The sequence below is a fragment of the Scyliorhinus canicula genome, chromosome 20 (genome assembly GCF_902713615.1).
Source record: "Scyliorhinus canicula chromosome 20, sScyCan1.1, whole genome shotgun sequence".
NCBI lineage: Eukaryota > Metazoa > Chordata > Chondrichthyes > Carcharhiniformes > Scyliorhinidae > Scyliorhinus > Scyliorhinus canicula.
Window position 1 is genome coordinate 76,975,925 of NC_052165.1, and position 25,050 is coordinate 77,000,974.

The window sequence follows — 25,050 nt, forward strand, 5'->3', positions numbered from 1 at the left end:
ACACCCCCCCGATGCCGTAACCCACCCCCCCCCGATGCCGCAACCACCCCCCCGATGCCGCAACCCACCCCCCCGATGCCGCAACCCACCCCCCCCGATGCCACAACCCCCCCCCGATGCCGCAACCCCCCCCCATGCCGCAACCCCCCCCGATGCCGCAACCCCCCCCCCCATGCCACAACCGTCCCCGATGCCGCAACCCCCCCCCCCCGATGCCGCAACCCCCCCGATGCCGCAACCCCCCCCCCGATGCCGCAACCCCCCACCGATGCCGCAATCCCCCCCGATGCCGCAACCCACCCCCCGACACTGAACGGCGTCAACCATCATCAATGGTTGACGCCGTTTTAAAGCAACTGTGATTTTCGCCGACGTGACCCATGGCCACGTCGGCGGGACTTCGGCCAATCCGGGCCGGAGATTTGTGGAATCTAAAAAAAAAATGAAATCCCGCCGGCGCCAGCTGTTTCAGAGGCTGCCGCCGGGATTTGCACAACGCCGGTTTTTGGCCGGTCAGAGATTTAAAACCCTGCGGGAGCGGGATTAACGCCACTGCCGGCCGATTCTCCGACCCTGCGTGGGGTCGGAGAATCCCGCCCCAGGATTTTTCTCCTCGGTGGATATTGTCAACACCGTACCATGCTCAAATCAATGTAATCCTAATAACAATAGATATGCATGTTCATTAGAAATCTCAACTAACTCCAATCATCTGAAGCATGGAGATCAGTTTTGAGGTGCCAGTTGTCAACCTAACTGAGATTAGCTAATTTAGAATGATACAGGAATGGGAATAGGCCACTTAAGCTTGCTCCTGTCAGCCTGGCACCATTCAGTTAGATCAGGGCTGATCTGTACCTCAACTCCATTTCCCCCATCTTTGCTTCACATCTCTTGACACTCTTACCTCACAAAGAAAGCTATCGATCTCATCCTGTAAACTTCAATTCAGCCCACTGATCTGACTGCTTTTTCGGACAGAGTTTCAGATTTCTACTGATTTTGCGAGTGCTTCCTGATTCCATTCCTGAGAAGCCCTGCTATAATTTTAAGATGACTCCATTGTTCTGTTCTGGACAGACCCACCAGAGGAATTCACTCCTCTGTATCCTAATGAATCCTAAAGTCATTTCAAATGTCTCAATTGGATGACTCCTTGACCTTCTAAACTCAGGCTTAGTTTATATCACAAACAGGAAAATGCTGGGCCATTGAGCACGTCTGACAGCATCAGTGGAGAGAGAACATTTTGAGTCTGGATGACCCTTTGGCAAGCTTAGTTTATGCTTGTCCTCACAATCTGACCCTCTGAGAGCCAGTATCGTGCCAATGGACCTGTGATTTATCTGCCCTGAACCGATTAGCCCAGGTTGGTCACCTGGCTCGATGCCCACCCACCAACTGAGCTATTATCATTTCAGCAGGGAATCAAACACATCAAAAAACATATACATTCCTTGAATACTGACTGAGCTGCAGCAAGATATGGGAAGGCCGGGGGAGGGGTGTGTGGAAACGCCATATTTGACCAAATTACAAAGGAATGGAAAGTAATTTGCTTTTGCTTCTTCTTTCCCCCCTTATGGAGGGGGAAAAAATGCTTAAGATGAATTTCAATTTTGCGATGACTGGTCTGGGTCTGAAGTGGGACAATTTTATTCACAAACTTCGAATGGAGAAAAAACATTTTAAGGTTTTCTGATTCCTTTCAAATGAAAAGGAATAGGAATACCTGAATCAGAGCATGATAAATCTAGGGTGCAATCTAACGGTCGCTTCGTGCCCAACGATGCGGCCGGTAAATCTCGCAAGAGAGGCCTCGAGCAGGATTTACCCGCTCGCCTCGCTTCGCGAGATCTAACGGGATCTTGCGAGATTCCGTAATCTGGATCTGGCCCACAATGGACGGGGCCTCAATTTGCATATTTAAATGTGCAGTTAGGCACACTTAAATATGTATCCGCCGGAGTTAACCAGGGCCCGAGAAGGAGGCCCCGGGTGGTCAACCTCTGGACAAGGTGACACCCTGGCACTGCTGATGCTGCCTGGGCACCTTGGACCTCTGAGCACCCCAGCAGGTGCCAGGCTGACAGGAGCACTGCTAGGATCCCAGCTGGCAGTGCGAAGGTGGCATTTTGCCTGTACAGGTGATAGGGCCTGGAAGTGTCCTTCCTTCAGTAGGCAAGTTGCAGGGGACTTGAAGACCCCCAACAGGTAAGTTGGTGGGAGGGACCCAGGGGTTGTGTTGGAGGATCGAGAGTTGGGACGCCATTTAAAAATGGCACACAGATCTCTTCCTGCACTGATGAGTAAGGAGTGAAATAAGTGCGGCCTCAGTGGGGCATTCCCCACTACAAGCATCAGGAAACACCCCGCTGAACCCGTTCATTAAATTGCATCCTAAACTTCTTTTTTGAAAATTGAGGGTTTTTTTTTTTCTTTTCTACAGATTGAAATGCCCTTGGGAGTAGTGATGCCACGGCGATACTCAAGAGTTAAACTCGTGCTATTTCCACTTCAAAATTGCAGACAGGTTTTAACTGTTGCTGTGTTCCTCATCTGATTGAGCACAGTTCCTCTCAACCACACCCTAATCCTTTACTTATTCTCTAATGAAGTGTTTAATTTGATCTTTTTTGGTTTTTCATTTCCCCCTCCTGCTCTCTTTTGAGTTACAGTGATCCCCGGACAGGCGCCGGAATGTGGCGACTAGGGGCTTTTCACAGTAACTTCATTGAAGCCTACTCGCGACAATAAGCGATTTTCATTTCATTTCATAGGTGGAAGGAGGGTCCTGTTATCTTATCCTGGCAACCATTTTTGAGGCCATCCCAAACTTATGATGCATAAGCACACACGTACACACACGCACTGTTGATATGCACGCACTGAAACAGACCTGGACACTCATACACAAACCTGTGCAGACCAGGACAGAATTTTCCGCCTGCCCTGCGGCGTGTACTGCAGCGGAGACAGCGCGCCATTGGCAGGATCTTGTGATCATGCTGCTGTCAACGGGTTTCCCATCGTTCATACCCCATGCCGCCAGGGAACCTGTGGTTGGGGAGGGGGGGGGGGGGGGGGGTGACCATTGGCAGGACCAAAAGATCCCGCTGGAAGGTTTCAGCAGGAGATAGTAGCAGGAACACTTTGCTGATTCTCCACTCCCACCCCAGCAAATTTAAGCCCCCTGCCCTTCACGTAAATCAGATGACTCGGCGCCTCGCGCACCTGGTATCGTTCCAGGGCACTTACGGTTTTCAAATTCAAACCATCTATTTTGAGAAGGTGAGAGGGAAGCATAATGTGCCTTGCCTCAGATGGCTGTGTGCCACTGGAAACAAACCCGCAGCCTTCCCTCTGGGGGGCTGTTGACGCCTGAGGTAAACAAGGGGAAAAAAATATGTTTGAGCTCTGCAAAGGGTGACTATTCAACCTCCAGGCTCACTCTAATACAGCTCTGCCTCAGAAGAGACCCCTGGTGGGAGACTGTGGTGAGACGCGAGCTTAAAAATAGGAGCAATTAACAGACTTGTCAACACAGCCACTGACTGCCAGTTCAGCTATTTGACCCAAGTTTAATTCTCAGGCTTATCCTTAAAGCCACTTCTCTTCCAGGGGAAGGATAGTTCCCAAAGGAGACACAAGTCATACTTTCCGAGAGCAACTGAGCTTTCGTTTTGTGAGTTATAACATGATGATTAATGTGACGAAGAATTTTTTGCCAACACAGATGACGCAGTGCCTCTTTAAGACTGAAAACCCCAGTGTGAGCTGTTTTAACATATGGAGTTCCTGTTTACCCAACAGTTAAGTGTTTATTCATCAAAGTGAGAGCTAAGTGACTAGTTTCCAACTGGCCTGTGAATGACCTCAGCAATTCACGTTCACACATGTTTAGCTTTCAGTTCAAACATTGTAGTTTTTGCAAGAAAGGCCACATTTTGGTTGTTGGGATAGTTAAATGCGAATTATCAATTCCGGTCAATAACATGAATGGAAGATTAATTTCTTGCCTTTTATTTGGCCTCCTTAAGGTGGTGTCTTGATGAGTTAACATTTATACTGCATCCAGCTGTTCTCCAGCACCCTAGCCAAATTGATATTCTGGATCTCCAGTCTTGAGATTATTTGCAGGCTATTCAACCATGGAAGGAATCCTAGTTCTCATGTCAACACTTCCAAACATAAGTGACATTGATCCCCTGTGTTATAACTTGCACGAGACCTACGTGGTTGGAGCAATCAGTCTCCTCGTGAGTCACACCGAATACAAGCTCCCCCGCTAAGGGAACCGAGCCCGAGGACATTCATGATAAAGTCAGCCAGGTATGGAACCAAAAGAGCCGACCCCGCTGGGATCTGATGTATATTGCAATTATAATTGCTTTTCAATAAACCTAGTTTTCTTTTTACCAGCCACGTTCGGACTAGTTTGTGGCCCACAAAACTGGCGACGAGGATCAAACTGGATTGCTGCATGCTACACCGTCGAATGAACACCTGCCTCCTTTCCACTGCTGGACTAAGGTTGGAGTAATTTTTTTTTTGCAAAAATGCCTTTGTCCGAAAGATTGGACCTGTTTGATGTGAGCACCGTGGATTAGACACAGTAGGCAAAATGCATGATTTACTTTTTCCGGGCAAACTCTAACACAGCTGATGATCAACAGTGATTTTGCTGACTACCTGTGGAGCTCATTCTTATGAAGTGATAAAATGCCTTATCTATCCTGCAGCTTCGGAAATGATTGGCGTGATCTAATGACAAAATTTCTAAGTGTCATCTGTAGTGAGTTTTGCTGGGAGTTTCCCGCTGGCTCTGTCAGCGAGATCCCCACCGCTATCTAAACACACTTAGTCACTTTATTGGGCCCTACGGTGTTTCTCCCCGGTCAAGCCCACACTTGGAATTTTTTCCTTCACTGAGGAGCTGAACTCACTGTCCACACCATTTTGAAAGGCTGGCCCAATCTCTAAGTGAGGTTGAGGGCTCTCTACACCCTCTACCCATGGGCAATAACACCCCCACACACATGGGCATTACCCTACATACCCACAAGTGAGGACACCACGCTATGGGGTCGCTGAGGGCCCCCCCTTTTCAGGCCTCCACACTCCCCTTCAGCCCCTCAATATTCCGGTGGCCCCCTTCATACCTGACCTTCACCCCCCCCCCCCCCCCCCCCCCACCCATTATCCCTTCAACCATGCTTTCCTGGGCATGGTCCCCTCAGGCCCTGGCCCTTGGCAGTGACACCCAGGTACCCTGGCAGTGTTCCTGCTAGCCTGGCAGCGCCACCTGGGCACCTTGACGGTGCCAGGTGGCAGTGCCAAGGTACATGTATGCCTGAGAGAGAATCAGTGTGCCACCATACTGTTCGCTGACCACCCAGGGAGACCCACCCCAGGTTCCGTGATGCCTGGTTAGTGTTTGTATGGACCAGTAGTAATCGGCGCTCGCGTGATCTCTTGCGATTTTGCCCATCGTCTCTGCTAGGATACAGCATTGGGCCTTCCTGCTGGCTGCATATGGATACTCATTTGAGCATTGTCCAGGTACCCAGATCACAAACGCCAATGCATTAAGCCTAATGCCTTTGCCGACACGCCCTCCTTCTCTTCCTGGGACTGATGAGGTAGTGGCCATGCTCAATTTTATGGACTCGTTGCCAGTTACAGCATCCCAAATCCGTGAGTGGACACAAACTGACCCGGTCCTTTCGAAAGTTCATCACATGTCCTGTAGGGGGATCAGTATCGAAGACTGCCAAATGAGTTATGGGTATTCTCAATGAAAATGTCCAGGTTTAGTGTAGAAGATGGCATCCTTTGTGGGGGACGCACGTCGTCATTCCGGGTAAGGGCCAAGTCCTGATCTTGAGGGACCTGCATAATGCACACCCGAGGTTCCCAAAATGAAAACGTTCACCCCAACTGTGTTTGGTGGCCGGGGCTGGACGCAGAAATAGGACAGGAAGCACAGCAGTGCGGCACTTGTCAAGAGCAGAAACTTCTGCCAGCTATGCCCCTTCACACATGGTAATGGCCGGGGCCACCGTGGGTGCGGTTATATGCCGACTTTGCCGTCCCTTTCAGGGTTCATAGAAGCATAGAAGATAGGAGGCGGAGGAGGCCATTTGGCCCTTCGAGCCTGCTTCGCCATTTGTCACGATCATGGCTGATCATCCAACTAAATTACTTAATCCTGCTTTTTCCTCATAACCCTTGATTCCATTTGCCTCAAGTACCATTAGCATAAATGCATAAATGCTTCACAGCTCCAGGGTTCCAGGTTCGATTCCCGGCTGGGTCACTGTCTGTGTGGAGTCTGCACGTCCTCCCCCTGTGTGCGTGGGTTTCCTCCGGGTGCTCCGGTTTCCTCCCACAGTCCAAAGATGTGCGGGTTAGGTGGATTGGCCATGCTAAATTGCCCGTAGTGTCCTAATAAATGTAAGGTTAAGGGGGGGCTTGTTGGGTTGCGGGTATAGGGTGGATATGTGGGTTTGAGTGGGGTGATCATGGCTCGGCACAACATTGAGGGCCAAAGGGCCTGTTCTGTGCTGTACTGTTCTATGTTCTATGTTCTATCTATCTAGCCGCCTCTTGAATGTATTCACTGCCTTATCCTCAACTACTTCTTGTGGTAATGAATTCCACAGACTCACCACTCTTTGGGTGAAAAAATGTCTCCTCATCTCTGTCCTAAATGGTCTACCTCGAATGCTGTCTGTGACCCCTGGTTCTGGACACACCCTCCACCGGGAACATCCTCCCTGCATCTACCCTATCTCATCCTATTAGAATTTTACAAGTCTCTATGAGGGCACACAACCATGGGCAAAGAGAGTCTTGCGCTCCTCTACTCCTTAGTCATCAGAAGAGTTATGACCCGCATGACACCTCTGGGGTTGGAGCAATCAGTCTCCCCACGAGTTCGCCAAATACAAGCTCCCCCGCTAAGGGGGAAGGGGAGCCTGGGGACATTCATGATTAAGATCAATATAAAGTCGGCCAGGTATGGAACTGACAAAGGGATCTGATGTATAAATGTCCGCTCTAATCCTTCTGCCACTTAGCTTGAATCTATGACCTTTGCATGGGAAACAACCCCAACCTTTCCAATCTCTCCTCGTACCTACAATTCTCCAGCCCTGGCAACATTCTAATAAATCTTCTCTACATTCTCTCCAGAGCAATTACATCCTTCCTGTAATATGATGACCCGAACTTCACACAATACTCCAGTTGTGGTCTCACCAGTGTCTTATACATTTCCATCATTATATCCCTACTTCTGAATACTATACCTCTGCCAGTGAAGGAGAGCATTCCAAATGCCTTCTTTATAACTTTACCTACTGTATTGCTACCTTTAGAGACCCATGCACTTGCACGCAAGATCTCTCACTTCATCCACCCCTTTCAGTATATTTACATTTATTGTGTATTCCCTTTTACTGTTTGACCTCCCTAAATGCATTACCCCATACTTATCAGAATTGAACTCCATCTGCCACTTTCCTGTCCACTCCACCAACTCACCTATACATTTTGAAGCTTACAGCTATCCTTTTCCACAATCCAAATTTCCCAATCGTGCCCCCTACGTTCAAGTCCAATCATTAAAGTACAAAACAAACAGCAGGGATCTCAACACTGAGCCCTATGGAAGACCACTTCAGCTTTCCATTTGCAAGGGCAGCCATCGACCATTACCTTTTGTTTCCTGTTACTAAGCCAACTTGAATCCAATTCATCACATTACGCTGTATCCCATGGGCTTTTACTTTTTTTAACCATTCTGCCATGTGGGACCATGTCAAATTCCGTACTAAAATCCATGTGGACAACATCGACCCTCATGGCTCCGTCTTGTCACTTTCTCAAAGTGTTCGTTCAAATTTGTTTGTCATAACCTTCTCTTAACAAAGCCATGCTGACTATCCCTGACTAGTCCATGTCTTTCTAAGTAACAGTTTATCCAATCTCTCAGGATTAATTCTAACAATTTGCCCATCTCTGAAGTAAAGCTAATCAGCCTTTAATTGTTTGGTGAAAAAATGAAATGAAAATGAAAATCGCTTATTGTCACAAGTAGGCTTTAAATGAAGTTACTGTGAAAAGCCCCTAGTCGCCACATTCTGGCGCCTGTTCGGGGAGGCTGTTACGGGAATTGAACCGTGCTGCTGGCCTGCCTTGGTCTGCTTTCAAAGCCAGCAATTTAGCCATGTGCTAAACAGACCCTGTTTATTTTGTAGTGTTTGTTTCATAACCTTTTTAAACAATGGAACCATATTTGCATTCTGCAAGTCCTCTGGCATCAACCCAGTGACTAGTGAAGATTGGAAAATAATCCTCAGAGAATCTGTTATTTCCTCCTTGACCTCCTTCAAGATCTTTTGAAACAATCCATCTGGCCCTGGCAACTTGTCCACTTTCAAGGATTCTAACCCCTCTAATACTTCCTCTCTGGTTATGATCATTTAATCCAATACTTCACACTGCTCTGCTTGGATTACTATATCTGCATCATCCCTTTCCTTTGTGAATACGGAGACAAAGCATTTGTTTAACACTCTTCCCATATCCTCTACGTCTTTCCCTTCTTCATCTCTGATAGGTCCCACATTTTCCTGAACTATCCTTTTTCTCTGGGCACATTACATGCATTTTTCACCCTTAATGCCCCTTACGTTGTTTGAAATCCAGTTGATATTGGGATAGTTAAAGGACAGGATTCTCCGGTCACTTGGTGGACGGGACAGAGAATCCTGCCCGAGGTCAATGGAGTATGCGGCTCTCCCGTGACGTTCTTGCGGCTGGCCATGCAGGAGAATACAGACCAAAGTCTCTGACTGTTATTGCCCTCTTATTCCTATGAGCAGAAGTTTGTCTATGCATAGCTTCCCACTCACTATTTTGGGGGTTTGTAGTATACTCCTAGTAGTGTCTTTTTTATTCCTAACCTCAACCCATAAAGCCTCATTTGTTAACCCGTTTAGTATCATCCATTTTCACAATTGTAATTGATTCTTCAACCTAATAATGCTACCTGCCCTCCCCCCCTTCCATTTTTTTTGTCAACCACTCTATGCTCCTCAAAATGCTATATCCGGATATATTGAGCTGCCAATTTTGTCCACTCCTTTACACAGGTTTCCGTTACAGCAATGACATCCTGCTGCCATGTGTCTATCTGTGACCTGAGTTCATCTGCCTTGTTTGTAATACTCTTTGCATTGAAATATAAACAGTTCAACCCCTGACAATTTGCTTTGCTGAATGCTTTTTAACCCTTGTTTCTTTTGTCTTTCCATGTCGCTGACTACATCACTAACTGATGTTCTAACTCCTGATTCCTGATCTGAATTTGACCCATCTAAGCCAATCCTCGAGTTCCCAGCCCCCTGCCGTACTAGTTTAAAACCCCCTGTAAATTTCAAAGTCATCGATTTATTCCAAATCTGCTACACTTACCATGTGCCGCAACTCAAAGTAATTCTGAATTCTGCCCCCAAATGTTATTTTGGAACTCACTCCCTAAAAGGCTAGGCATCATAATAATAATGATAATATACTTTATAATTGTCACAAGTAGACTTGCATTAACACTGCAATGAAGTTATTGTGAAAAGCCCCTAGTCGCCACACTCCAGTGCCTGTTCGGATACACTGAGGGGGAACTCAAAATGTCCAATTCACCTAACAACATGTCTTTCGAGACTTGCGGGAAGAAACCGGAGCTCCCGGAGGAAACCCATTCTGACACGGGGAGAACATGCAGACTCCGCACAGACAGTGACCCAAGCCAGGAATCGAACCTGGGATCCTGGCGCTGTGAAGCAACAGTGATAACCACTGTGCTACTGTGCCTCATGGAAGTTAATTGAAATTCCTTTTCTCTCTACAGATGCTGTCAGAAATGCTGAGATTGTCCAATATTTTGTTTGAGATTGATGGACCGTTATTAGATGAGGGTATCAAAGGATATAGAGCAAGGCAGGTAAATAGAGATGAGATGCAGATCAGTCATGATCTAACACAAGAGAGGAACAGGCTCGAAGGATTGAAAGGCTGAATTCTGGTCCGGTAAAATCCTTAGAGCGTTCCACTAGATTCCTATGGTAACTCAGGCTCAGACCGGTGCAACCCATAACAAACAAATGGAGACCCCATTACGTGGAGTATCTTTTCCTGGAATTTCCTGATTGCTATGAACACATCCTAGAAAGCAAACACCAGCAAAAGGGATGGGCCCAGAGTTGGGAGTCACTAGTTCCTAAACTGGAGGACTGGAAGAAAGGGTATAGCAGTGGTGAGGCTCTGATTTCCCATAATAGAACTTGACATACAAGTGGCAGTGGGACATCCAGTGCGCTGAGACAAGAGCCCTACTAATGAGGGCCAAGCCAGAAAATGACCTTGATTCCCCTGCCTGACACCACACAAAGACGTATTTTGTTCTGATTCTGTAAACATCGATCCCCTTCACTGGAGAGAACCCAATGTTGATCAGTATCTCAACTCGGTTTACTCGGTCCCACATTTGAGCCCCTATTCAATAAAAATGTATTGATCTCACGGCTGTGCCTGAAGCATCTACCCCATAGTAATCAAATGGCCTCTATGTCATCCTGTAACTTTAGCGGTTTTAGCCCCATCACGATCATCTTCCCATGTTGAGTTGGTTTAAATCATTCTCTTGATAAATACCTGGTTGTGCTCTGTGCTGAACTGGTTTAAAAATTACTCATTCTAGTTAAATCATTCTCTCTGCACATACCTAGTTGTGGTCTGTGCTAAAATGATTTACATCACTATTTCTCACATACTTGGTTGAGCACTGTGCTGAGCTAGTTTGAATCACGTGTTTTACACATACCTGGTTGTGCACTGTGCTGAGCTGGTTGCTGAAGGTCATTGTTAGATTGCTCGATGTGCTTGGAGCCACATGCGTGATGAAAGGTGTTTTACTCTGGTTCACCGTGTCATACATATTGACTCTTCGCTTACAAATCTCCATGTTTTGAAAGCAGGACTTGACACTGAAAGAAAAAAGAAGAACAGTTCATTATTGAGAAGAGGGAATCTATTGTGATTCCACTCATCAGTTGGCCTTTCTGACTCCAGAAATACCAACTCTTCTACTTCCAGTAACCCTCACCTCAATGAACACAATCTGGGAAAAGAAATAACTGAAGCAAAGGACTGACTGTGAGAGGCTGAGTCTCAGCTTAGAGTTTTCCTTTAATATTCTGGGATAATAAGGCAGTACTGACCAGCCTCCTTGAACTACTGCAATCCATGGGGTAAAGGGGTTCCCATAGTGTTGTTAGTTCGGCAGTTCCAGGATTTTGACATAGCGACAGTGCAGGAACAGCAATGTATGCCCAATTTGGGATAGTGTGTGACGAGCAAGGAACTTGGAGGTGATATTATTTTCATACACCTACGGCCCATGTCCTTCTATATCATAATGAGCTGGGAGGTGTCATTGAAGAAGATCTGATTCAGTGCATTCCATGGATACTACTCTCTGCAGCCACAGTGTGCAGATGCAGGAGCTGGATGTTTATTCTAGTGGTTGGGCTAGTGATCAAATGGACTACTTTGTCTGGGATGGTGCTGAGCTTCCTAAGTGTTAGCATCAGCTGTATTCATAAAGGCAAGTGGAAACTATTCCATCGCACGCCTGACTTGTGCACTTTCTGTTACAAATACTATTTTAATTGAAGCCATTTGATTAGATTCTCGCCTTGTTAACTCTCAAGATTCTTCCAGAACAACTGAGCTAAAATGTGCAGAAAAAATACAAAACTTGGACGGTATAAAGTTTTATAAGTTAAAAGCAGGTGTAAAAAGAACTAAAGGTTGCATGAGGAAAATTGTTCAGACACATTGATTGGGTAGGATCTGGAATTCGCTGGCTGAGAGAGTGGTGGAGGAAGATTCAATCATAGTTTTCAAAGAGAACTGAATAATCATCTGAAGAGAAAGGATTTGTAGGCCTGTACAGAAAAGGCAGACAAATTGGACTGCTTGAATTTCTCTTGCAGAGAACAGGCAGCATAGACACTGACATCCTCCAAACACTTGACCCTTTGCAAGAGCTCAGATGAGGAAGGATTTAGGGAACCTGTCCTGGAAGGAGGGAACATACTGTGTGCTATGATGAAAATCCAGCAGATGGGTCATCATTACAAAGGGATGGCTCAGTGTCTCGATTGGTGTAATTCTCTTGTCTGCATCAATGGTCAACATCTTCTTCAGCAGATCGATGAACTCCCGCCTGTCTGCCTTCTCCGCCAACATCTCACTTCCCTCCAAATCTGTCGTCGTGTTCACCTGCAAGGGAAAGGCTGATGTTAGGTGGGAAGTCGTCTTTTCCATGGTGGAATGATGTAAGCCTGCAGTGGCAACAATCACAGTGATGTTCATGTTCCCTGGAGCAGAGCCACCCACAAGGCTCAGCACAGGTTGGAAATGGAAGGGGCTTCGCAACAACCATGCAGTCAGTAGTAAGCAAAAGAGAGTGAAAGGGAGAGGCTAACTTTCTGAACAAGGTTTTCTGTCCCAGTTCTCTCCACAATGCTTAAACGCTTGCTGAAGTACAGTTCCTTGGATGGCCCTAGCAGAACAATAGGTTCCTCATCGTCATTATTTTGTCTACAGCTAGACAGTAGATGCTGCAATACATCTATAGCTTCCTATCATTTAACTATTACCTTTACAGAGCTATCATATATCTATTTTAACATTGCATCTGTTTTCTCTCTACACATCTATCCATATCTTTAAATTTACTGTATATAGATCTATACACTTCCATTTGTATGTGTACAGATAGAGCATATAAAACCTGAATTTAAATCCATTATGTGTAGGAATAATGGTCCAGAATTTTCTGATATAATAATGGCACTAGCTGATATTTATACATAAATGGTACAAAAACTTCAGGCGAGGGTTAAACATGGATATCGGAAACTTACGGTCTGAATTGCACCGATCTATCACTAACTTCACAACAATAGTATTTTGCTATCCACCTCACTATTGGCATGAATTGACTGGTGTGAAGTTACTGTATTTGCGAGCTAGATGTGAACTAGCCTTGTCACAGAAAGTTGTCAATACCATTTTAATGATAAGTGTTCATTACTGCCAATTTACTCCAGCAATTCATTATTACAAGTGTGGTGTCTAATTCCTTCAGACATTAATTGCTGTGGAGATTTCAAAATCGTAAAATTTAAAACGTTACGATTTTAATCTGCCCTTTTGTCTCTTTTTCTCTATCTAACCTTGCTTTCCTTTTTATTTCTCTCACTGTGTTCCTAGTTTGGCATAGAATTCATCCACTCTATTTTATTTTTCTCAGTCTTGTATTGTTAATTTCACAGTCCGTCGAGCTGTTTGGTTAAAGATATATACAGTGGCTTGTCCTTTTCACTCAGGTTATAGGCACTCTGTTGCCCTGTTTCCCTCGCAGTGATGTTGTCAGATCGCACCATCAGCAACTTGCCATGCAAAAAAATGTAAAATCTTAAACATGCAAAGAAAAGCACTAAGCCACCTACATAAAGTGTTTTCTTCAACGCACATCATGAGGAATGTTTCACCAGTCACACTGCAGATACTCAATTTAACACAATGCATTCCAGCAGAGATAATTGAAGTGAAGTATTCCTTGAGTTAGATAAAAACTGAAGCATCTGACCACCTCAGCACAGATTAGGTACAGAAATTTTAAGAAGATCCTCCACGAACCCAAATGCCATTAGTCTTTCTGACATGTTTGTATTTTCAGTCTTTTAAGTGAAAAAAAATGGGCTGCAGTTGACAATTCTGTTTATGGCTCCCTTACTCTGGGCACTGCTTGCAGATTCTGTCTGTGCCACGGCCACACTAGAATTTACTTCAGTCCTTTGGGGTTTGAGAGACGATGGGGGAAAAATTGGTCAGCGTTGTTCTGGAAATGTATGTTTGTTTGTGATTGTGCGTGTGCATTTGTGTGCATGTTTATGTTGGCTGCGTTTGGGTATGCGAACATGATTTACATGTGACAGTGTACATTTATGTTTGTGTGTGCTCGTGTGCAATTTTGTGTTATCGTCTGAGTGCATGTGTGTTTGTGCATGTATGTCTGAGTGCACAGCTGTGAGTGCACATGCATGAACATGAGCATGTGCCTGTATGAAGCTGTGTGCTTCTTTGTGTTAGATTGTGACTGTGTGTCTGAGTCTGTATGTTTCTGTGTGTAAACGTGTGCACACAAGTGACTCTGTGTTTGCCCTTGTGTGAAAATGTGCGTATGTGTGTGTGTGTGTGTGTGTGTTGTCTGTGGAAGTTGGGCAAGTACAGTTTAGCTATAATGGTCTGGGTCCTTTGTGTTCAAATACCCTGCTAGCACTCACCACCAGGGCTCTGATGTGGAAATGATCCCTTGGTGAGGAACCAGAAGGCAGCTGATGCCTGTAAAATTGTAGTCCAACAAGGAGACCAAAGGAAGCAGCACAGGAAAGACAATCATACCTGTGCCATATCATCCAAACAGTTAAAAATGTATTTTCTTGCCTCCTTCGATTTGATCCCCATCTCTGTCTCGTGATCTTCTGGTGCCTATAATTTCAACAAAAGCATAGTTTTTTTTACTCCATGTTTGACGTGATGCAAAGAGCACTGAAGACAATTTGGTTCCCACAAAGTTTAGTACTTTTAGCTATAGTTGTGTTTCCGACACGAGACACAGCCTCAAAAGTACAATGATTACTGACAGCTCTGGCACGCTGACCTCTCCCCAGCTCCTCCCCGCACTTCTAAGACTGACCTTGCCTCTCCCTTGTTGTTTAAAAGTTTCAGCTTGTCCATTAATCGTGGACTTTCTCAGATGCAAATAAAGTGACAGCCACATGAGGGACTCAAGTTGTTGAATGTCAACTGCAAATTGCCTATTCTTCTATCAACCTCTGGCCCATGTTAATTCTTGCTTGCCTAAGGGTTTGGACAAGTTCTCTTTCAAAGCTACCAAACAATCTCACAGAAATGCCGACACATGCTGCCGTTCTAGAAGGTTCTTTTAGACACGAGGCCCTAAAGCAGTGAATGTTTGTTTAAAGTGCTGGGATGTGCCAGCTGTCAAATAAAATATTATTGGGACAGCTGATTTTTATTTTCATCCTTTCCTGGAATTCTAAAGCAGAATAATGAATTTCCTGGCCTGGGAGGACCAGTGTCACGATAAGTGAAAGAGTGAGATTTATGCCATCAAAAAGTTAGGATAGATCACAGACCTGTTTAATCGCACATTGCTGCATTTGAGAGAGAGATTCAGCAAGGTAATTCACAATCTTTAAACCACAAAAATGAGTAATCAACTTGACAAGAGAAAGAAACAAAGATGGACTTTCATAACCACAGGATGTCTCGGAAAAACTTCACAGCCAATAAAGTACTTTTGAAGTGTAGTCCCTGTTATGATATAAGGAAATATATCTGCTAATTTACGCACTGTAGATTCCCACAAACAGCAATGTGATTATGACCAGAAAAATGTGGTCGATTGAGGGATAACATCAGCCAGAAGACTGAAAGAACTCCCCTGCATTTCATGAAGTAGAGCAATGGGATCTTTTACATCAACCCGACAGGGTAAACGGGGCCTCATCTTAACATCTCATCTGAAAGGTTGTCGCCTCAGACAGCGCAGTGATCTCTTAAGAGTATCAGCCTAGATGTGTTAAATCTCTGGTTACACTTGAACACCTCACCATTGATTCAGAGATGTGAAGGACAAAGCATCTGCAAGTAGCTTCAGCCCCCCCCCCCCCCCCCACAAAGGCACAGTGGTTAGCACTGCTGCCTCAGTGCCAGGGACCCAGGTTCAATTCTGGCTTTGGCTGCCTGTATGTGTGTTCTCCCAGTGTCTGCATGGGTTTCCTCTGGGTGCTGTGGTTTCCTCCCACAATCCCAAAATGTGCAGATTAGGTGGATTGGCCATGCTAAATTGCCCTTTAGAGCCCAAAGGTCAGGTGGGGTTACAGGGACAGGACCAGGGAGTGGGCCTAGGTAGGGTGCTCTTTCGGAAGATCGGTGCAAACTCGGTGGGCCCAATGGCCTCCTTCTGCACTGTAGGTATTCTATGAATAATCAGCCGTAGGTGCCCCCTTCTTAACTAGATCCCTTCTGGAGTAAAACCGTGTGCCAGCATTTCAAACACTGGTAAGTTGTTTGCTTGGGTATTTGAATCATGACGTATATGTTCACCAATATCAAAATGAAATTTGCGGACATTCTTAGCAGCCTTCCTGAAGTCAGTTACACCAAAACTGCCTGCCCACCAATCTGAAATGGGTCAAGGTTACCCAGAGTGAATCATACACAAACTGAACCAAGTGCATGTGTGATAGAATTCATTCTTCTAAAAACTTGGAATCTATACATCATGCCAATACGCAGGGCGAGAAACTCATCCCAATGCCATTTGTGCTGCATACCCAGCTGAGGAATGACTGCTCAATGCTGAGAGAGGCCAAAGCAAGGCAGAGCAAGCTACCCCTTTGCATCCTGCGAAGAGCGTGTGATACAGCGAGATGCAGTTGAAGGAAAAGTGAAATAGTGGTCATAAACAGAAACAAAATGCACACGCGTTGGTCCTCTTCACACACAACAAAGAGAAAATCACCTTAAGCCTCCATAATGGATACGATGAATCTGGATCTCTGTTGAAGAATCGTGTTGTCTTTGTCCCTGCGCTTAACAAATACTCCGCTGGCAACCCTTGTGTTTGCGAAATGTAACGAATCTGAAAGAGAAAAGTCCGCAGTGGGATAGACATTAGCCCTTCCTGCATATCTGGCAGGATTCTTACAAACCTTTCTTGCCTCAATGTTATACCTTGCTCTTGGAGAGGCACGATGCTTGTCGGGACACTGCCCCCTTTGTATCCTAGCCAAGTGATTATTCTTCATGTTTCACCCCGAGTGAGGTTTGACACCGCAACTGATCATTGAGGGGGTGAATTTGGTTATCCTGCTGGGATTATTAGAGGCCTCATACAATCCTGACATTACCCAATTTCCATTCAGTGTAGCTACCGTCAAGGTTTACTAGATAGTAAAAGGGAAATCTATGTCAGTTGTCTTCTCCATACTTCCTCAAAAGTATTTTCAATTGCTCTGATATTAGGTAATATATTTTGTGATGCTCTGAGTAACTTAGAGAAGCTCTTTTTTTGATTTGTTTGCTGTTGGTATTCAGGGCGCGATTCTCTGTCCATTCACATCAACGGTATGCCCGGTCCCGCTGCAGTAAATGGGAGTTATGGCTGAGCGGCAAATTCTCCGTCTTCGCTAGCAGCAGTAATGGGGCAGACTAGGATCGCTGAATCCCGGCCTCTATTTCTCCATTGTGGACTTTAAAATGCAAACCATTCTGCTACACTGGCACTGGAGGCTCTAACTGCCAAACTAATTAATTAAACAATAATAGACCATGCATATAATAAGGAGCACAGAAGAATAGGAACAGGAGTAGGCTATCCAGCTCCTCAGGCCTGCTCTGTCATTTGATTAGATAATTGCTGATTTGTACCTCAACTGCACTTAACTACTGCTACATCTTTATAATTGTGTTTACGCTGTGCAAGATCCTTGTAAGGTACAAAGTAGGAAATATTTAAAACTTCAATATTAAAATTACAACTATAATTGCTTGAATTGAGTAGTTGTTCTTTAACCATTTTCTTACCACACTAAGGATTGCCTGATTATTCTTATTCACTTTGCAATTTCCAATCGCGCAACCTTGCTTTGAAGGGCCCAGACCAAATTTAACAAAAAGCGCAAGGTGAAAAATACCTCCTACCTCCTTGGAAACAAGCAATTGTTTAAATAATTATTTTTTAATTCAAAGAGTCATCAACCAGATACACATCTGAACAAATCACAAAGCATGTCCGAAATTGAATCGAGTGGTCTGCCTCGTCCTCAAGCAAGCTGCCTGGCAACTAACTCATCACATCATTACAACAATCTATTGACTTAGGCAAGAATATGGCTTCTGCGCATTAAATTCATTTTCGTAATCCTTTTTCACCATGAAAGAATGAAGTCTTAGTTTGAACTAGGTTTCCTGTTCAACTAAGCGGCACATTTACAATGAGGTTACAAGTTAGACAAGCACTTGTGTTTTCTCAGTGAAGCACCAGTGCTTCTCTTACTTCAGCCTGACCATTGGTGGTAGTGGGTACAGGCACTGAATTAATGGGAACTAATGTCCATTGTGGGTGGAGCACAAGTCAAACCAGATTTTTAAAAAAGTTTTCATAGCTGGCATCAGAAAGCTTTTTTCCCCCAATTATTCTCAGGATGTGGAAGTCGTTAGCAAATTGACGGCATTTATTGGCATCCTTCGTTGATGGTGGACCTTCTTCTGGAGCTTCTGTAACAACTGAGAGACTTTCCATGTGTCAGTCACAATTGTGTGAGGCTGGAGTTCCATATAAACCACACCGCAGTTATTGGTGAACCTGTGGTTTACCTTTGACAATCTGACAATTTATGATCACTTTTACTGACACCCAGCTTTTTATTACCAGAAATGTTATTAAACTGAACTTAAAACATCGATTCAGCTTTGTCAGAAGTATAGTGTCTAAGTCTGGACACTGCACTTCACAAAGGATGGGAAGCCTTTAAAGTGGGTGCAGAAAAGAATTCCAAGAATGGGTCCAGGGATGGGGGACTTCTTTACACGGATAGATCGGAAAAGCTGGAGAAGGATATAGTGAGATTTGAGAGAAGTATTCAATTCCGCAAAGGGTCTAGTCAGAGTAGATTGAGCAAAACTGTTTCATTTGTTGCAAGGAGCAGAGGACACGGATTTAAAGTGAATGGTAAAAGAACTAATGGTGACATGAAAAAAAAGTATTTCATGTTAGCTGGAATTCTCTGGCCATCGGGATTCTCTTCTCTCGTTGGCAATGCACCCCCGCTTGTGGGTTGCCTGACAGCATGGGGTGGCAGTGGGAAATCCCATTTGCAAGTGGCGGGAAGATAGAATTCCACCGCCAGTGAATGGTACACCGCCGAGATACACAGGGCCGGGGGAACCAGAGTAGCCCGCCCGTAATGTGTGGTAAAGATCTGCAATGCACTGCCCAAGAGTGTAGTCAAGGTAGATTCAATCTTGGCTTTCCAAAGGGAATTGGTAAGCAAACGAAGAGAAAAATAAAAATTATCGTTATGGGCAAAGTCAGGGGAGCAGGACTAACTGAATTGCTCGAGCAAAGAATCAGCATGGACATAATGATCTGAATGACTGCTTTCTGCGATGAAACTTTCTATAATTCTATCTCAACATTGTACTGCAGATGGCAGCCTCCCGGATTGCCTTGATCCACAACAGTTTGCCTTCCGCTGCAACAGGTCCACAGCAGATGCCATCTCCACTGCCCTGCACTCTACCCTGGGACACCTGGATAAGAAAGATACCTATGTCAGACTCCTATTATCGACTACAGCTCAGCCTCCAACACCATCATTCCTACGAAACTCATCTCCAAACTCCGTGGCCATGGCCTCGGCTCCTCCCTCTGCAACTGGATCCTGAACTTTCTAACCCACAAGCCGCAATCAGTAAAGATAGGCAACAACACCTCCTCCACGGTCATCTTCAACACCACTTCCCCACAAGGCTGTGTCCTCAGCCCCCTACTATAATCCTTATACACCTATGACTGTGGCCAAATTCCCCTCCTACTCGATTTTCAAATTTGCTGATGATGCCACCATAGTGGGTCGGATTTCAAACAATGACGAGACAGAGTATAGGAATGAGATAGAGAATCTGGTGAACTGGTGCGAAGACAATAATCTCTCCCTCAATGTCAACAAAACGACTTTAGGAAGCGTAGTGGAGAACATGCCCCTGTCTACATCAATGGGAACAAAGTAGAAAGGGTCGAGAGCTTCAAGTTTTTAGGTGTCCAGATCACCAACAGCCTGTCTTGGTCCCCCCATGCCGACACTATAGTTAAGAAAGCCCACCAACGACTCACTTTCTCAAAAGACTGAGGAAATTTGGCATGTCAGCTACGACCCTCACCAACTTCTACAGATGCACCATAGAAAGTATTCTTTCTGGTTGTATCACAGCTTGGTATGGAGCCTGCCCTGCCCAAGACCACAGGAAACTACAAAAGGTCGTGAATGTAGCCTAGTCCATCACGCAAACCAGCTTCCCATCCATTGACTCTATCTATAATTCCCGCTGCCGCAGAAAGGCAGCCAGCATAACTAAGGACCCCACGCACGCACCCCTGACATACTCTCTTCCAGCTCCTTCCGTCAGGAAAAAGTTACCAAAGTTTGAGGTCACGTACCAACCGACTCAAGAACAGCTTCTTCCCTACTGCCATCAGACTTTAGAATGGACCTACCTCTTAAGTTGATCTTTTCTCTACACCTTGCTATAACTGTAACATTATATTCTGCAGTCTCTCCTTCCTTCCCTATGTACGGTATGCATTGTTTGTACAGCATGCAAGAAACAATACTTTTCACTGTATACTAATACATGTGACAATAATAAATCAAAATCAAAAAATCAAATCAGAAATATGAAACAAAAACATTAATACTAATTTCCTCTCTCATTCATTTCCACTTGTGTTGTCAGATCTACTACTTTTCCAACAGATTCTGTGTTTTATTGCAGAGTAAAGCTCATTATATTCCTCCCCGAAAAAATGCTTCTCTCCCACCCTCAGTGACAAGCTTCTTTCTGTAGCAGTGCGCCTTTTGATATTTCTCTTCACTCCACATCATCCTCTGATCGGCTTGAGTGATACTGCCAACCTAAACTCACTGTATCTTATAGCACAGAAGGAGATCATTTAGCCCATCATTCCTGTGCTGGCTTTTTGAAAGAGCTTTTGAATAGTTCCTCCTCCCCCAGTCTTTCCCCATGTAATAACCCCCACGAGGCCCACGGGAATACCCTGATTTATCTCCATGTGGGATATGGATACTAGTGGGTGGAGCCCGCTCAGTGAATGCATAAGAACTCAGTATAAAGACCGGCCTGGATAGAGACCGGCATGTTGGTTGTCGCAATGGAACTGTGGTCTATAAATATATTTGCTGCCATAGCAGGACTCTTTGTAACGGTAAATAATCGACGTTCGCATTACCTCTCAGCTTCCTGGGTCTTAATACCCCACAGCACTGCAAATTTTTCCTTTGCAAGTATCCCCTTAGGTCTATATTTCATTCCAAATTAAAGGAGCATTAGACTCCTGCTGCCATTAAGAACTGGACAAGCTCTTTTATATTCTTTTGTTCTGGTTTTCGTTCATTATGAAAAAAATGTAATAAACATATTTTTTTTATTTTTTTTTTTTAAATAATTTTTATTGAAGACATTTTTCAAAATACAAACATTTTAACCCCCCCTACATTTACATTTAAATTATAACAAAACAAAGTCAAACCCCCCTACTTAACAAAAAAAAGAAAAAAGTCCCCCCCCCCCTACTCGCGCGTCCCCCCCCCCCCCCCCCCCCCCCCCCCCCGCCGGCGAACCAACAGTCAGACCAACTTATCATTTCTAGCAGCGTCCTCGGGCAGGCCTTGCCCGTGCCACCACCGCTACCGTACTTCCTTCGTCTTTGTCCCCCCTCCCCCCCCCCCCTCCCCCCCCCTCCCCCCCCCCCCCTCCCGCCCTCCCCTCCCCTCCCGGGTTGCTGCTGTCACGGCCTCAGTTTCTATCTCTGATCCAAGAGGTCTAGGAAGGGTTGCCATCGCCTGAAAAACCCCTGCACCGACCCTCTCAGGGCGAATTTGATCCTTTCCAATTGGATGAAGTTTGCCATGTCGTTTAACCAGGTGTTAACACTCGGAGGCCTTTCGTCCCTCCACTGAATCAAGATCCTCCTCCGAGCCACCAAGGACGCAAAGGCTAATATTCCAGCCTCCCTCGCCTCCTGTACCCCCGGTTCCACCCCAACCCCGAAGATCGCAAGTCCCCATCCTGGCTTGACCCTGGACCCCACCACTCTCGACACCGTCCCTGCCACCCCCTTCCAGAACTCCTCCAGTGCCGGACATGCCCAAAACATATGTGCATGATTCGCAGGGCTTCCCGAACATCTAATACACCTGTCTTCACCCCCGAAAAACCGACTCATCCTTGTCCCCGTCATGTGGGCTCTATGCAGTACCTTAAATTGAATGAGACTTAGTCTCGCACATGACGACGACGAGATGACCCTCTCCAGGGCGTCTGCCCATGTCCCGTCCTCTATCTGTTCCCCCAGCTCTAACTCCCACTTATCTTTCAGCTCCACTACTGGTACCTCCTCCACCTCCTGCATAATCTTATAGATGTCCGAGATCTTCCCCTCCCCGACCCAGACCCCTGATAGCACCCTATCACTCACCCCCCTGCCGGGGAGCGCGGGGAACCCCGCTACCTGTCGTCTGGCAAATGCCTTCACTTGGAGGTACCTGAACGTGTTCCCCGGGGGGAGCCCAAATTTCTCCTCCAGCTCTCCCAGGCTCGCAAACCTCCCCTCTATAAACAAGTCCCTCAGTTGTCTAATACCCGCCCTCTGCCAGCTCTGGAATCCCCCTCCTGTGTTTCCCGGCGCAAATCTGTGGTTCCCTCTTAGTGGTGCCCCTATCAGACCTCCCACTTCCCCCCTGTGTCGCCTCCACTGCCCCCAGATCCTGAGGGTGGCCGCCACCACCGGGCTCGTGGTATACCTCGTGGGAGGGAGCGGCCATGGTGCCGTTACCAGTGCCCCTAAGCTTATGTTGCCGCAGGACGCCCTCTCCATGCGCTTCCAGGCTGCCCCCTCCCCTTCCATCATCCACTTTCGTACCATCGATGTATTTGCCGCCCAGTAATATCCTGAAAGGTTGGGTAACGCCAGCCCTCCACTATCCCTACTCCGCTCCAAAAAGACCCTTCTAACTCTCGGGGTGCCATGTGCCCACACATACCCCATGATACTACTCGTTACCTTCTTGAAAAAGGCCCTGGGGAGGAAGATGGGCAGACACTGGAACAAAAACAAGAACCTCGGGAGGACCGTCATTTTAACTGACTGCACCCTCCCTGCCAGCGACAGCGGCACCATGTCCCACCTCTTAAACTCCTCCTCCATCTGTTCCACCAGTCTGGAAAAGTTCAACTTGTGGAGGGTCCCCCAGTTCTTTGCCACCTGCACCCCCAAATACCTAAAACTTTTAACTGCTCTTTTGAAGGGGAGCCTCCCAATTCCCTCCCCTTGGTCTCCCGGGTGTATTACAAAGACCTCACTTTTCCCCAGATTTAATTTATACCCCGAAAAGTCCCCGAACTCCGCTAGTATCCCCATTACCTCCGGCATTCCCCCCTCCGGGTCTGCCACATACAACAACAAATCATCCGCATAGAGCGAGACCCGATGTTCCTCCCCTCCCCTTGTCAGTCCTCTCCACCCCCCCTGAACCCCTCAGTGCCATCGCCAACGGCTCAATCGCTAATGCAAAGAGTAAGGGAGATAGGGGACATCCCTGCCTAGTACCTCGATGGAGCCCAAAATATTCTGACCTCCTCCCGTTTGTTACCACACTTGCCATCGGAGCTGAATAGAGCAGTTTTACCCACTTGATAAATCCCTCCCCAAACCCAAACCTTTCCAACGTCTCCCACAAGTATTCCCACTCCACCCTGTCAAATGCCTTCTCCGCGCCCAGCGCTACCACTATCTCCGCCTCCCCTTCCACTGCTGGCATCATAATCACATTTAACAATCTCCGGACATTTGTGTTAAGTTGACGTCCCTTCACGAACCCCGTCTGGTCTTCATGGACTACCCCTGGCACACAGTCCTCTATCCTGGTTGCCAGGACCTTTGCTAACAGCTTGGCGTCAACATTCAGGAGGGAGATGGGCCTGTAGGACCCGCACTGGACCGGGTCCTTGTCCCGCTTCAAAATCAAGATGATCAGGGCCTGCGACATTGTTGGGGGCAGAATCCCCCCTCGCGCGCCTCATTAAAGGCTCGCACCAGCACTGGACCCACCAAGTCCACAAATTTCCTGTAAAACTCCACCGGGAACCCATCCGGCCCCGGCGCCTTCCCCGCCTGCATCTGGCCTATCCCTTTAATTAGCTCCTGCAGCTCTATCGGCGCCCCCAACCCTTCTACTAGCTCCTCCTGTACCTTTGGGAACCCCAATTTGTCGAGAAAGTTCTTCATTCCCCCTCTCCTCTTCGGCGGTTCAGACCTATACAATTCCCTATAGAAGTCCCTAAAGACCCTATTCACCTCTTGCCCCTTCTGCACTACGTCCCCACCCCTCTCTCTCACTCCCCCAATCTCTCTGGCTGCATCTCGCTTACGAAGCTGGTGTGCCAGCATCCTGCTCGCCTTTTCCCCGTACTCATACGCCGCACCCTGCGCCCTTCTCCACTGCATTTCCGCCTTCCTAGTGGTCAGTAGGTCGAACCTGGCCTGCAAGCTACGCCGCTCCCTTAATAGCCCCTCCTCTGGTGCCGCCGCATATTTCCTATCTACTTCTAGGAGCTCCCCCACCAACCTCTCCCTTTCCTGCCTCTCCTTCCTCTCTCTGTGTGCCCTTATGGAGATCAGCTCTCCTCTAATCACTGCTTTCAAGGCCTCCCAGACCGTCCCCACCTGCACCTCACCTGTGTCATTCGTACCCAGATAGTTCTCAATGCCCGTTCTCACCCTTCTGCACACCTCTTCGTCCGCCAACAGCCCTACATCCAGGCGCCACAACGGGCGTTGATCCCGCGCCTCCCCCATGTCCACGTCCACCCAATGTGGTGCATGGTCCGATATCGCAATGGCCGAGTACTCCGTGTCCTGCACTCTCGGTATCAGCCCCCTGTTCAATACGAAAAAATCGATCCTAGAGTACACTCTGTGGACGTGGGAGAAAAAAGAATACTCCCTCGCCCTAGGCCTACCAAATCTCCATGGGTCTACCCCTCCCATCTGCTCCATGAACCCCCTTAACACCTCTGCCG

General features: G+C 46.5%; 1 protein-coding gene across 8 annotated transcripts in view; it reads right to left on the bottom strand.

The window, feature by feature from the left end:
- The window catches only part of hipk2 (homeodomain interacting protein kinase 2), a 348,291-nt gene that overhangs the window by 48,094 nt on the left and 275,147 nt on the right, over window positions 1-25,050 (bottom strand). For 3 of the 8 annotated variants that reach the window (XM_038781433.1, XM_038781427.1, XM_038781426.1), the window contains exons 4-8: window positions 16,691-16,810; window positions 15,300-15,317; window positions 14,542-14,628; window positions 12,167-12,351; window positions 10,889-11,051 (exon numbers count right to left, since the gene is read on the bottom strand). In XM_038781433.1, coding sequence (XP_038637361.1) covers window positions 10,889-11,051; window positions 12,167-12,351; window positions 14,542-14,628; window positions 15,300-15,317; window positions 16,691-16,810 — 573 coding nt within the window. The remainder of the gene's footprint in view (window positions 1-10,888; window positions 11,052-12,166; window positions 12,352-14,541; window positions 14,629-15,299; window positions 15,318-16,690; window positions 16,811-25,050) is intronic. The other 5 variants (XM_038781434.1, XM_038781430.1, XM_038781428.1 and 2 more) reach the window with 3 other exon arrangements.